General features: G+C 38.4%; 1 protein-coding gene across 3 annotated transcripts in view; it reads left to right on the forward strand.

Annotated features, from left to right (window-relative positions):
* The window catches only part of CDKAL1 (CDK5 regulatory subunit associated protein 1 like 1), a 422610-nt gene that overhangs the window by 61848 nt on the left and 347232 nt on the right, over nt 1-13530 (forward strand). For all 3 annotated transcript variants that reach the window (XM_049823860.1, XM_049823863.1, XM_049823859.1), the window contains exon 5: nt 9874-9958. In XM_049823860.1, coding sequence (XP_049679817.1) covers nt 9874-9958 — 85 coding nt within the window. The remainder of the gene's footprint in view (nt 1-9873; nt 9959-13530) is intronic.

The following is a 13530-nucleotide window of genomic DNA, read 5'->3' on the forward strand; positions in this document are numbered from 1 at the left end:
GGAAATTAGCTGCTTATGCTTGACTACAGTGTTTTCTCATACCTTAAAAAACCATCACGGTATGTGATATTTCCAAATAAATAGCTTAGACAACATTTCTGACTTGCACTTTGTATCTTGCAGGTCTTGACATCATAAGTTTAACTTAAATTTTACCAGTTGTTTAGAAACTCAGTAAAAATGATCAAGAGGATTTGACTAAGTAAGCTTTCTTCCGAGACTATAGATAAAGCAGGTGGAGATTTCTAAAGTGTTGTACCAAAAATGAGAACACAGTTGTTTTTCAGTGAGCCCTGTGAAAGCTAAGGGTTCTTCTGGAGCTCACACATCAACCGTCATCCTTCTAAGGCAGTTGTTAGTCTTCAGTAGATGCTCTAAGACAGTTGGTAATGCGTCTGCCAGAGTTGAGTTTGAGTACTCATGGGGAGTTAGTAGAACTGTTGTAATCTGCTTTCATTTTAGTTTGGGGTTGGGTTTTTTTTTTTGTATGGTTGGGTTTTTTAGCGTGTCCCATAAAAATATTCAATTTGATCTGCTGTTTAGTGTTTTCCATTGATTTGCTATGCTACCCAAATTACTGAAGGGCTGGTTCTTGGGGGTGCCTTAAAACCTGTTGTCAAAAAGTTATTGGACAACAGTGATCTGGCCTGTAAATGATGTAGACTGAAATAACTTGTGCATATGAATCTAGGCCATAGCTTTATGTTTAGGAGCAGGCCTGAAGTCAGGGACAACTTGGCTAAGATCTTGCCTTATTTGCATAGACATCCTGTGTGGCTTGATCAAGTTATAGAAACTCTGAAACTACTTGTCTACATTTATAAGATGAAAAGGAATTGGTGTAGGGCTGGGCGCATATTTAATATGTGGGTGTTGAAGGTAAATCAGTTAATATTTGCAGTGTGTTTTGAAACTTTAGTTGCACGGTATTGTGCAAGATTTCTTTTGTTGATGGTTGACTTTAGACTGTTAGTGACTAAGATAGAAGCAGTCAGTCTGTATTTGCTCATTTGAATAACTCTTGTGTTTTGCGTATAAAGCTGTATGTAGGGAGTACAGAGACAAAAAAGCACTGAATCATACTGCGTGTGCTATTTCTGGAAGATCAAGCAGGCTTAAGACTTAGAGGAGGAGGAGTTTCTGGGATTTTTCCAAATTCTGTCAACAAAACAAATTCTACCCGCGTTAATCATCAGAATGAGTCGTTGGAGTTATTTGTATGTCCTTGTAGTGTAGCCTGGCTGAAGCAGGCTACTTGACCTTGTTTCTAATGTAGTGGGACTTTCCCTGCGAGACTGATAAAACACTCATTAGTACTCTTCATAGTGAAATTATTTACACTGATCATTAAGTCTTCAGTGAAGTGAGAGGAGCAGTTGACTCTTGGAATGCACCAAGATTACGCTTGTGCGCAAGAGCAGGATGAAATGCCCACCTTAGCATGGTGCTCTACGGCACCTCCGTCTGCTGCTGCCCAGGATAATTTGGGTGCCTTCGTGTTAGGTGGTACTGTGCTGAACAGACCCTGGCTACGCTTAGGCTTTCTGCCAACACACCTTTTTGCTAGCAATGAGATTTCTCCTCTCTTGTTTTAAGGCCTTGCTTTGTTCAAGGAATAGTTGTGCGATCCACTTTGAGAAAAGTAGTGAGGTCTTTATTTTGAAGGAAAGAGCTAAAATTCAGGCTGCCTTTTCCACCTTTGGCGTATAACACCATGTGCAGAGAGACCATTGACTGTTTGATATCAACAAAGAGCCATGGGAAGAAGGTAGCCCAGAAGCTCCTGTCACGTTGGAAGAAGCTTTGTTTAGAACGTGGTCATGGATCTATGCTCGTAAATGGGGTACCTTTCCTTTAAGATGTCTATCTGGGAGCTGTTTGAGAAGACAAGCGGAACTGTAGAATGTATAATAAAATCCGGCCCAAATTCAATTGTTTATGGCACACAGCACTGTACTTAGAGTTGAAGATGGATGTAACTGAACTACGTGGGTTTTGTTCTGATCAACAAAGGTAGCAAGCAGATAAGATATGGAAATGGTCAGTCCCTTTCTTGACTGGCAGAAGCATGAGGTGTTTGATGGCTGCAGGCATGGTGGTAGCCATGGGCTTAGGAAAGTTAACACTCAAATGGGGAAAAAATGGAAACAAAATTATTGAAATGCCCTGTGGGTACTGCAATTTTAGAGTGCGATTACCTGCTGCTCTTCAATAAGAAACATTTCTAGATTTATCCTTTTAAACCTGAATCTTTTTACAACCTCAAGTATCCTTAGGTGCCTTAATGAATGGAAAATTTAGTGAGTTAGAGAAGATGAACAAAAGAGCAAAATAACTGTCGATTCGTGTTGTCTGTGCTGGTTAAACAGGCAGAAAAATCAGCTGGATGCTACAGAAGGAGTTGAAATGAAAGGTATAATCTAATTGGACTCTTAACATTGTTACAAAGTAAATCTTTAAAGTATACTTAATTCTCCTGTTCATGACTGTGCAGCTTAGGTGTTGCTATGGGTAGATGGGCTGAAGCTTTCCTACCAGGTCTGTGTGTTTGTGTGGGTGCTTCAGTGCAGACCCTGGGCTGCTCCAAGCGGGAGTACATCTGGAGTAGCCTGGAAGTCTGACATAAGTGTGTAGAAAGTGGGAGAAAAAGGTAGGTTACTCCAAGGATCACCTAGGATCCAGGCTGCAGCCTCTGCTGCGTCTAAGAGCAGAGATGGAAGGTATTTAGAGAATGGATTGCTCACTTCAAAATCCTGATATAAATAAGACTATGTGCTACTGATAGTCACATGGTAGAAGGAGAATATAAAGTTTATCATAGTCAATGTTTTGAAGCAAAATTTGTTTTCATGTGTTTTTTCTTCTGTACTGTGTCCTGTGTTCAGTACACCTGTGCCAGGATTCTGTTAATGTACATGCTCTGAAATACAGATTATTTTGTTTATGCTATTTATAAATACATTAATGTTAATTCAGGTGTTCAGCTATTGTATTTTTTCCAAGTTCTAGTTAAAAGGTATCTTCTGGGTAACTTCAAAGTTGCCCTTAGTTTTAGTGATAGCAGCAGACTCCGTAAGCTGTTCTGCTGGCCTTGGCCAACTCCAGCCACAAACTTACTGTATTTTGAAGGAGTTTGTTTTTTGGAGGGAGTGATAAGGCAAGGTTCCTGGTCATGTATACACTGAATGGGATACCAGCTGGTAGTTCAGTAGTTTGTCCCAGTAGCTGCGTGCTCCCACCTAAAGAGCTGAAAAGAGAGCTGTGTTACAGTACACTTCTTACTTGGGAATGGGCTCTCAGTGGTGACTGGAAATATAACAGTATTTTTTAAAAACATCACAGACAGACCTGAAAGTATGCATGAGTAAATAAAATTGACCTATTTGTTTATCACACTGAAATGAAGAGAGGCAAGGATTTAACAGGTAGTATTTTGAATCCAGTCAATAGGGTATTATTAGGTTTGGGGTTCCGCCCACCCCCCCCCTTAGTTGAACTAGCTAGATCTTATGTGTTCAAACATGCTCAGTTCCAACTCATTTGATGTCTTCAGTGGACAGTCCCTGTGCACCTCTGTTTTGGTGCTGGACAGAGAGAAATGTCTGTTGATAGCAGACACAGCATGCTGATCTGGAAGGCTTTACAGAACCTGTCTGTTGTCCAGCAGTAGCTGCTGTTGAGATGTCTGCCCACTCAAGAATGAATTTATTCAATACACTCAATTTCTTAACAGGAGAAAACAGAAAAGCTTACTTGTGCTATTAGCTCAGTAATGGAAATGTTAATGGAGAATACAAACAGCAACTTTGCATATGTGCAGTTTAAATTAGGGCAAGAGGTATGATTGGAGAATTATTTTTTTTAATGAAGACCTGTCCGTATTACCTGATTTGATAAGCAGTCTGTCTTTCCTTGTGGAGCTTTAAATAACATATTTGCAGGGTGAACCAAGTTGTTGAATTTTCATTAGTTGTAGATGAAGTAATTTGGTATGACCAGAGTATTTCAGAAATTCAATGAGAAAACAGAAGTCATGTTGCAATCAAGTTGACCCTTTTATATTTTACATCCTAATATTGCTGATAAGAGACGAGTGGGGGGGGACTGTTTTGAAAGACATTTGCAGTCTGCAAAGTTAGTACTTTCAGGATGCATTTAAGTGCTTTGTGTCATTGGTAAATGCATGGTAGGTCTTCAGACGTGGGAACTGATAATGTGGCTCTGAGATTTCAAACAAATGCTATCTGGAAGTTCATGATAACTTGTGGTTTGGATTTGTAGTTGTTGTTGAGGGAGCAGAAAAAGGGACAGTGCTTGCTTGATTGGAGTCTTTAAGATATGATATATGAAACTTGATAGTTAACTATATTTGGTACGAAATATTGAGAACTAGCACATGGTAACTAAGTGTTTTGTGTGCCAAAGAAATGTCTGGAAAGCAAAAAAAAAAAAAAAAAAAAAAAAAAAAAAAGGAAATTGAAATTGCTTTCTCCTGTTCTTCTTAACCTTGTGTATTTTTCCTCTGCCCAGCAAAGCCTATTGTCTAGAAACACATAACCAAACTTAATGTCCCCAGAGGAAGATGTACCTTCCTTTTGTGCTGATGACTCACAATATTTCTGAACTAATATTTAGGAAAAAGATTCTTTCCCAATACTTGCAGAGGTCCCTCGATGCCCAACGGCCCAAGAAATGATTAAATTAACCAGCACCTAATTTCAGTAACCCAGGGCGTAAGAGTGGGTTCCTGTGACACAGGAATGTTGAAAGAAAATAAGTTTGGTAACTTTGTTCCAGGCAAGATGCTGGATGACTTCTGTAATTGGCTGTGCGATGTCATCATGCTTAGATTTTTGTGTCTTTTGGGGTGAGATGATTCACATGGAGTCCAGTTGTGAGTTCATGCTCCAGATACATAACTTGGGTGTTAACTGGGTCTGGCCCCAGGGCATAAAATGCCAAGCAGGGGATTAAGGGAAGGGGGCAGAGCTGTTTTGGAAGTGAGAATGCACAGGACAAAGAGTTAATGGGGAAGCCCATAAATGGGAACAGAGACTAGAATACAGCACATGAAGACAGAGAAACTGGAGGCTATCTGTTGTGCAAGAGAGTTGGAAATAAAGGAAAATCAGAAAGGGTGTGAAGGAAGACTCGCAGAGAGCTTAGGAACAGAATAAGGAGAGCTGGAGGAAAAGGCCATGGGAGAGCCTTCTGTGATCATAGAGACAGATCTTTTGGATTGAAGTTACACAGATTCATGTACAGGATTGAAAAGGATGTCATACGAATTGAGTCATGTTTTTTGAGCAAGCAGTGCTGAGCAAATCTTGTAGCAGTTTCAGTGCAGAGAGGAGTGATGTGCTCAAGTAAAGAAGGGCTAATCTGTCAGGGCTTCACTACCTGTGTTTCTTCTACTTCAGTGCTCTGTGCGTGTTTTGATTTTTCAAGGAGATGTGGGTTGGGGGCAGTTGGAAGAAAACAAAGTTTTGGAAAAAGAGTTGAAAGGAAGAAGACTTAAGTTAAAACACCAGAGCAAACCCAAGTCAATTGTTTAATTTTCAACTGATAGTATTACTACAGTGTTCTTAAGAAGTTCTCCTGATTTACGATTTCTAAAATGATAACAAACCCAAAAATGCTAGTTAGAAAAGAATTGTAAATATTGTTTTCCTCTGTAGGTATACTGATATTTCAGACTCTTGCCATTTTGTCCTCTTAGTATTGCACAATGCAGCCAATTCATGTTTTCCAGAGCTTCCCAATTAAGTTAAGTGTTCAGAAGTTTCCATGACCTTTAGGTTTCTTTGTACTCTATGTTGTTTTGCAGAGAGTATGATAGACTTTGTGGTTTACTTCCAGTGTAGCCTTTCTTTTATGGAAAAGATGTCACAATGCAAAAAGGCCATGGTTTTGAGTTGTGTTTTTGAGCATTTAATACAATGCTGATTTGACATAGCTTTTTTTCTAAAAATGTCTTAACGTACAGGAAACTGCTTAAGTAGCTCATCAAAAAATGATCAGCAAATTATCATCATTTAGAAAGTATGTTGCATTTAGAAACAAGTTGAAGAAAGAAGGTTCCCTTAGGGAAGTTTGTTGCACGATATAGAAAAGGACACCTATATCTCTCATTAACTACCGTAATTGATGTTCACTGTGCTTATGGTTCTTGCTTCAGTTTTGCCTGCCTCAGTATGTATGACTTGGTGGAAAACCTTCTGTAAAGATTAGATTGTCCTCTTCAGTCAGATCTGTGAGAGTTCCCAAACACAATCCTCTGTTCTTCACTGAAATTCTGGAGGTTTCTCCAAAACCTTATGGTCTAATGGAGTTTTCTGAGGATGATGGGTGTCAACCTGCTGAATGAATGAGTCGCGGTGACCTTACAAGGTGGAGGCTGGAGTTGGAGAAGGTGGCAGGTGGAGACCTTCCAAGGAAGGGTGCACGGGCTGCCTTAGCAGGCACAACACTACATTCCTATGCTGTTTACCACCCGGACCTAAACACGTTCATGTCTGTCTTCCTGGAGTACAAACAGAGAAGAGTCAGGTCTGTCTGCCGCTGCCTGTGTAGGCATGTATTTAGAAGCCTGAGCTTATTTGTCAGAGCTATTTTACTCTTTCTTTGGGTGTGCACTGAACACTAGCAACTACTTGTGTCAGAACTCTGATTAATATACGTATATATAGGTATATATATACATTTACATATAGCCAGTCCCTCCAATCCCCCTGCCCCGAATGAAGAACCCTTACCCCCAGTGTTGCTTAATATTTGCTAATTATGAAGCCTCAAGATCTTGTTTATACGTGCCAACTCTGATCTGGTGTTTTGGTCCATGTTTGTTTCAGCATGTCCCTCAAGGTCTTGCATTTAGTGTAAGTGCATCAAAAGTTCTGAAAGCAAAATGTGACCGCTGACAAATTGCCCTCGCAATGTTGTACAAGGGCATATTTTCCTGCAACCTGATACATAAATGCCCTGTGGGTAAATAATTTTTTTAAAACTGAAATTTGCTTGAGAAAATACAGTAGATCATAGTGAATCTACACCAGTGCATGTAATTCTTTTATGTATGAACAGTGCAGTAAAGAACTAAGAAGATTCAGCTATCATTTTGAAGATTTGTGGTATGAACTCTTATTAATAAATACATACAGCATAAACATATGTGTGTATATATATCTATATATACAGAATCAAAACTTGTATGTAAATATATCTGTATGAGAGAGAATGAGAGTTAATAAGAAAAAAGATTAAAAGATAAATACAGAAATAGAACAATGAAATATGATAAAAAAAATACTGCTGCTGTAAGAAGGCAAGCCTCTGCTACAGTTCTATTTTTCTTAAATGATTTTTAGATGTATACATTAGTGAGACTTCTTTTCCCAAAACTGCTCAGAAGATTCTGTTCTGCAGAAGTCTTTATTCTGTACCCTCTGTTCTGCAGAGGGTGAAACATCTGAAGGAATGAATTAGAATGTATTTGGGAGATTTTTTTCGATGTGTAAAATATGTGCAAATGTTGCAGTTGTCCCTCAGACTCCCAGTCAAGGACCTAATATATTAATAGTCTGGAGTCCAGATTGCTGTATGAAATGATGGCTGCTGGGTTAGTATGTATGGTCTTTCTAAACTTAAATGTGATAGTTTTTCTAATGCCATTTTGAAGAAAGGGGTTTTATTTTAGCTTTAGGGGAGAGGTATTGTCACAGTGAGGCTATTTCTTCCTTTGCATGTGGAGACTGTGGTACAAGGAGGAACTGAAACCAAGCCCAGAACTGGTGTTCTCTGCATTAAGGCATCTCTCCTCTGAATAAAGACATCTCTTGAAAATTGTTATGCTCTACAGTGATGTATGACTGCTACTGAAAGTCTTGTCTGGTGAATGTATTCCCAGCCTCTTGTCTGACTTACAGTGCTGGTCTCTTGTTTAGTTCCCCCCAGTTCTCAGGTGGGTGTGTTATGGGTGTGGAGTTGAATTTATAAACATTTTATGCTGCTGAACAGAATAAGAAATACAAAGTTTTGGCAGTGTTATTGGAAAACTGTTTTAAAAATGTGTTTGTTTTCATACATGGTGAATTTGACTAGGCCAAGAGTTCACCCTTTTCTGGTTTTGAAACTACCTTTTTTTGCTTTACTGTACATCATTCCTAATCAATTGTTTAACTATAATTATCTTTCTAACAGTAATAGTATGTTCATTAGTCTGAAAATGTTCTTTTCACCCAGCCTGGGTTGGAGGAGAGATTCTTTGGCTTGTTCAATTTTTGCTTTGACTTCTATATGGACTAAAATTGAACTTGGTCCTCTTTCCCATCCTGCCAAGACAGGGACAGATCTTGGTAGATTTACTGTATGTTTAAAATAGCTAAAGGTCTGAATGCTAGTTTTGATGACTCCTTTGTAGCCTTTCCCTGTCATAGAAGAGGCTGGTGTTTGATCCAAGTTAAATGGTGTAATCTCTATCAACAAAGATTAGAAACCTTCACAATGTTTTCTCTTATTTAACAAAAGTATGTCCTTTGGTTGCTATTTTATGTGTTATTTTCATTTTACCTGCTTCCTAGGTTAAGTGACTGATAGTTATTTTTAAAGGATCATTTCTTTGGAGAAAATGGCAGTGAGACAAGGAAAGATTTTTCACTTTTAGCATTGAGTGATAAGTATGTGTGTGGGGGGAAAGGATATGCATGCCTATGTGGATACATTCGTGATGAGTGCATATGTAAACATGCTTAAATCTTTGCAAGCTTTCTTCTGCTTTAGCAGGATGTCAACTCAAATAAAGCATCCTAAAAATTATGTTTTAGCTCTATTCATTGTTCATTGGCTTATGCTATTTAAAGATACCTCAGTCAGTACTTCAGTACTCGGGATGTACTGAATAATAGCAAGAATGACACAAAATTTCTTATCCAAACTGATACAAGCTATTCTGATGAATGCTAGAGCACTTGAATATTTGACATGTATTATCATAGACCTTCTTTTTTCAAATAAAAGAATTCACAAGAAAAATAACTGTGCTAGGAATTCTGTACTATAGGTCATGTTTTACAGGATTAGAATTTATATATGTGCTGGCGCAGATAATTCTGGGATGCAGTTCTGTTAATGCATTCAGCTATCAATAGGCTGTGAACATACAGAAAGGTTTGCTTCTTGAAGAAACTTATATGCTTATCTGAATGAAAGCAGATACTTGTTGCATGAATATCTTTTGTATGAAACTTGCTGAGCTATAATTATATGATAACTAAGATATAAGCCAAACTAGAAATACACATGCTTCTTTCCAAATTAGTTACATTCATTTTTGTCTTTAGTAGAGATTAATGTTTTATTCTGATTTATCTCTTTTGTAGTACTAATTCACAATAGAGCTGAAGCAGGGATTTTGTTTTGTTAGTGAAACCTGCTGTTGTTGACCACTTAATTTAAAAAACACCTTTATGTATTTTGGTGATCTTTTTGCCCTGGTGTAGGCCAGATCTTTGCAGGCTGTATGCATTCTTGGGAGTAGCAACCATTTTTCTTAACTTTGTTTCCCATGATGTGCAACCTAGTGGCATCTCAGTTGGTAAATGAGATAACTGTTCATTCTACCTTTGTAGGAAAAAAAAAAAAAAAAAGTACAATGGAAATGCTCATGTGTGGTCTTGTTTTTGTTTGTTGTTTTGTGATTTAGGAAAAAAAAAAGCAAACAAAAAACCTGTTCCTTTAAATGTTGAATATAAAGTCATTTTGCAAATTGTCAGCTTATCAATAATGGCTAAGTTTGGTCTTTTTTTATATGTTATAAAGTAGGACTTGAGAGGTTGGATAATTCTTAACACAGATTTGTATCTTTATGTCTTCTAGACAACTCTGCTGAAGCAGATTTATGGTTGCTGAACAGTTGTACAGTAAAAAATCCTGCTGAGGACCACTTCAGAAACTCAATCAAGTAAGTTGTTTCCCTGAAAAGATACTTAATTATCAATGAACATTGCATGTTTTAATTTTAAAAGCTTCATAATTTCAATCTGGAAGTAATTTTGTGTTTTAGAGCAAGAAGCGTGCTGAGTTTGAGTGTTACAATGGTGAATTCTCTAGAATGGATTTGTAAGGTGCAGTGCGCCTTTTTTTTTTAAATTAGCTATAACTTTCAAGTGATTATCAATATACTTATTTAGGAGAACTGCTGACCTATTTAGATAGGGGCTTTTACATCACTTTTCAAGACGATGTTTTAATATTCTTTGGAAGAGTTGAATATTTTTTTTTTTTTTTCAAAAGTGTGAATTGTTAGGCTGTTTCTTTTTTCTTCTACTTACATTTTACATAATCAGGCCCTTCTAATTAAAAGAGTATCAGGTACATACTTAAAATTAACTATTTCACTTTACATTTTCTTAAAAGGTGAACTGATTAGCCTGTAATAGAAGTCTTGTGAAGAATGTGTTTTGCTTCTCTGTAACACTTCAATGATGTTGAAAAATACGACATGGTAGGGACTTCTGCCTCCGACGTCCACAGAAGTGTAGTTGTGATGAGGGTAACGGGAAAACCCGTACACTTACAGCTGTCACTGTCCAGTATAAATAAATATTGTGGTATGTTTCTTGTAGATTTTACCTTTAGTAAACAAGCGTGGCTATTTATGCAGTCATTGTTTAGTGTGGCGCACTGCTGGTGGACTGTTTGTTGAAATCCATTTTGGTTAGAAAAACATAGTTCTTAGTAAGCAGTTGGCATGCTCAGGAAGGTAGAGAGGAGAGAGAAGCTGGGTATGAACAATCTGCTGGAGTTACTAACAACATCCCAGGGCTGTAACCTGGAACAGAAACAGTTTGCCAGCAGATTAATTGTATTTGCACAGCAGAAGCTTTCTCCACCCCTCAGAAGGCTTCACTTCCTGACTGCTGGTGTTGCGCTTGGTGACAAGACTGGCTTTTTGGCTTTTACTACTGTTGCCAAAAAAGAAAAAAAAAAAAAAGCTGTTCCCAGAATACTTCCAGTTAGTGTGTGTTGGCCAACAGAACTGATGACAAGATCTTTTCCAGTTCAGTTGTGGCCATCTTTCTATTTTACTAATCCTATGCCAGAATTGATGTGGTATGGTGTGTGTCCTTTAACCAGTAGAATAGAGTTGGTTAAGAAAGAGGGTCTAACTAAAAGCAAATGACCAAAAATTTTTCTTTGAACTTAATGTTTCTGTTGCCGGTCTATTAACGAGCCTGATGTTATTTGTAGCCTGGGTTTATTCCTCTTTTTCCTTACTTTTGCCTATACTCTTTCTGTTCTGTCACATGGATACTCCGGTTGTTCTCCATTTCTTCTCTTTGCTGAGAGTCACTCCTTTCCTGTAACATGCATCATTCGTTCTCTACTCTCAGTTCCTGGCAATTCCTAATTATGGAGAAAGACAGCTGTTGTTGTTGTTTCTGACCATTTTTTATAATGTTGATTAAATGTAGGGGAGAACCATATGTGGGTGCTCTTCCATGGAACTTAGAACCGAAAGATTAAACATCTTCCATCTCAGAAAAGAGCAACTATTACTGTATTTGGGTGAGGAAAGCTTGTATCTGTAAAGAACACAACTTTTCCTGAATACATCTTAATTTGTTACAGCAACAAACCCGATGCATGAAGTTTGGGTGATACAAAACTAACTGCCGTTATATCCTATCATAACAGCTTGTTGGTAGCTGTGGAGATCTTTGTTTTTCTTGGTTGAGTAACAAATTAAACATTTTTGACATGGATTATCAAAGCAAACATAGTTCCAGTGGAAAAATTAATACTCAGCACAATAAGCCTTTCAAATTAAAAAAAAAAAATCAGGCTGAAAGTGTTATATAGCATTATGAATGTCATGTGGGAGAAATATTTCAGTTTTGTTTATTCTCTGCTCTCTGCAACAGTTTCTGCTATGTAACTTTCCTTGCATATATGACTTTAAAATGCACTGATTCAAACCAGTGGTAGTGTGTTCACGCTGGTGGTTGAAGAATGACTGTCTGAGAAGCTGATCCCTCACTAATACCGTGTGCCAAAGGATGTGTCAGAACCCAACAAGTCCTGTAGGTTCAACGTTTTTGATCTGATCTTCTTCTAAAAACAAACCAAAACCACTCCCAAACTCTCTGAACCTTTGCATTGGACATGCAGATGTATATATAGCCGATACAAGCCAACTGACGGTATCATCTCTGTGCCTTTTTGTATAGTTCTTAGAAGTAGTGTGCTGCTCTTCAGTATCAAGAAAGTTGCAGCTGCTGAGTCAGGGTGAGGATATGGAGGGCAAAGAGTTGTGTAAAGACCATTAGCTTATGGATGGGAATTGAGAACTTTTCCTGTGTGGATTTTATTCTCGGTTAATTGTAAAATAAGATTAAAGGCAGAGGTAGGCAATAGTAATAAAGAATTCCCAGTATAATTAAATATGTAGAGTTTAAAAAATAATAATTAATATCCTTCAAAAAAAAAGAAGGTTAATTCAAGGAAAAGTAGGAAATAAAGAGAATAAACTGAAGCACATAGCCTTCATAAACTTGCTTGATGGAAGTTAAGATGACTGTACAGCAGATAGCAAGGCAAACAAAAAGGATCCCTTGAACAAGTAAAAAGAAGCAAAAGAAGGAAGAAACTAACATTGACAAGCAAGGCAGAGAACACCACAGAGACTCAGTCCCCATTTGGTGTAGGGAGGCTGAATTGTGTTGTAGTAACTCTGTTCTTCTGTTTTAAATACTTTGCTAAATATCACAGAGTATGCAGTATTCCCAGCTTTCCAGAATTCACAAGTGCATGTAACCCTGTGGCTGAAAACCCTCGCGATGCAAGATTTGCTAGTAGCTGGTTTTGGCAGCATCCTACCTTAGGATAGGAGGAGCGGGAGGCGGTCTGTTGTTTAAGGGCTCCAATTTGCAGCTGTTAGGAAATGAGAACATCAGCTTCTTCGATGGGGAAAGGGAGAGCGTGGAGTATAGGGAGGAGAGGGAGACAAGGGCAGAGGAGCTAGTGTAGGTGTATGGTGTTACTTGTGCAGCTGATAAGGAATCCCTTATTACATGGTATATGTAGAGATGAATGAACGATGTCCCTTTGTTCCTACGATGTTACTGTGTAGTATAGATAGTACTGCATACACAGAATCACAGAATGGCTGAGGTTGTCGGGGTCCTCTGGAGATTGTCGTGTTCAACCCCGCTCAAAGCAGGGGCAGCTAGAGCAGGTGGCTGAGGGCTGTGTGCAGGCAGGTTTCGATTATCTTCAATAGACTCCACAAATGCTCTGGGTACCCTGTTCCAGTGTTTGACCATCCGTACAGTATAAAAGGGTTGTCTTAGGTTTCAACTTCCTATCTTGTGTTTCAGTTTGTTCCTTTTGTCCTGTCACAGGGCACTGCTGTGAAATGCCAGGCTCTGCCATTCCCTCTCTCCCATCTGTCTCCCCATCAGGTGTTTATACACGTTGATGGGATTCCCCAGACCCTTCTCTTCTCCAGGTTGAACAGTCCCAGCAGCTCTC

Source organism: Accipiter gentilis, chromosome 20, assembly GCF_929443795.1.
Source record: "Accipiter gentilis chromosome 20, bAccGen1.1, whole genome shotgun sequence".
NCBI classification, from domain to species: domain Eukaryota; kingdom Metazoa; phylum Chordata; class Aves; order Accipitriformes; family Accipitridae; genus Astur; species Astur gentilis.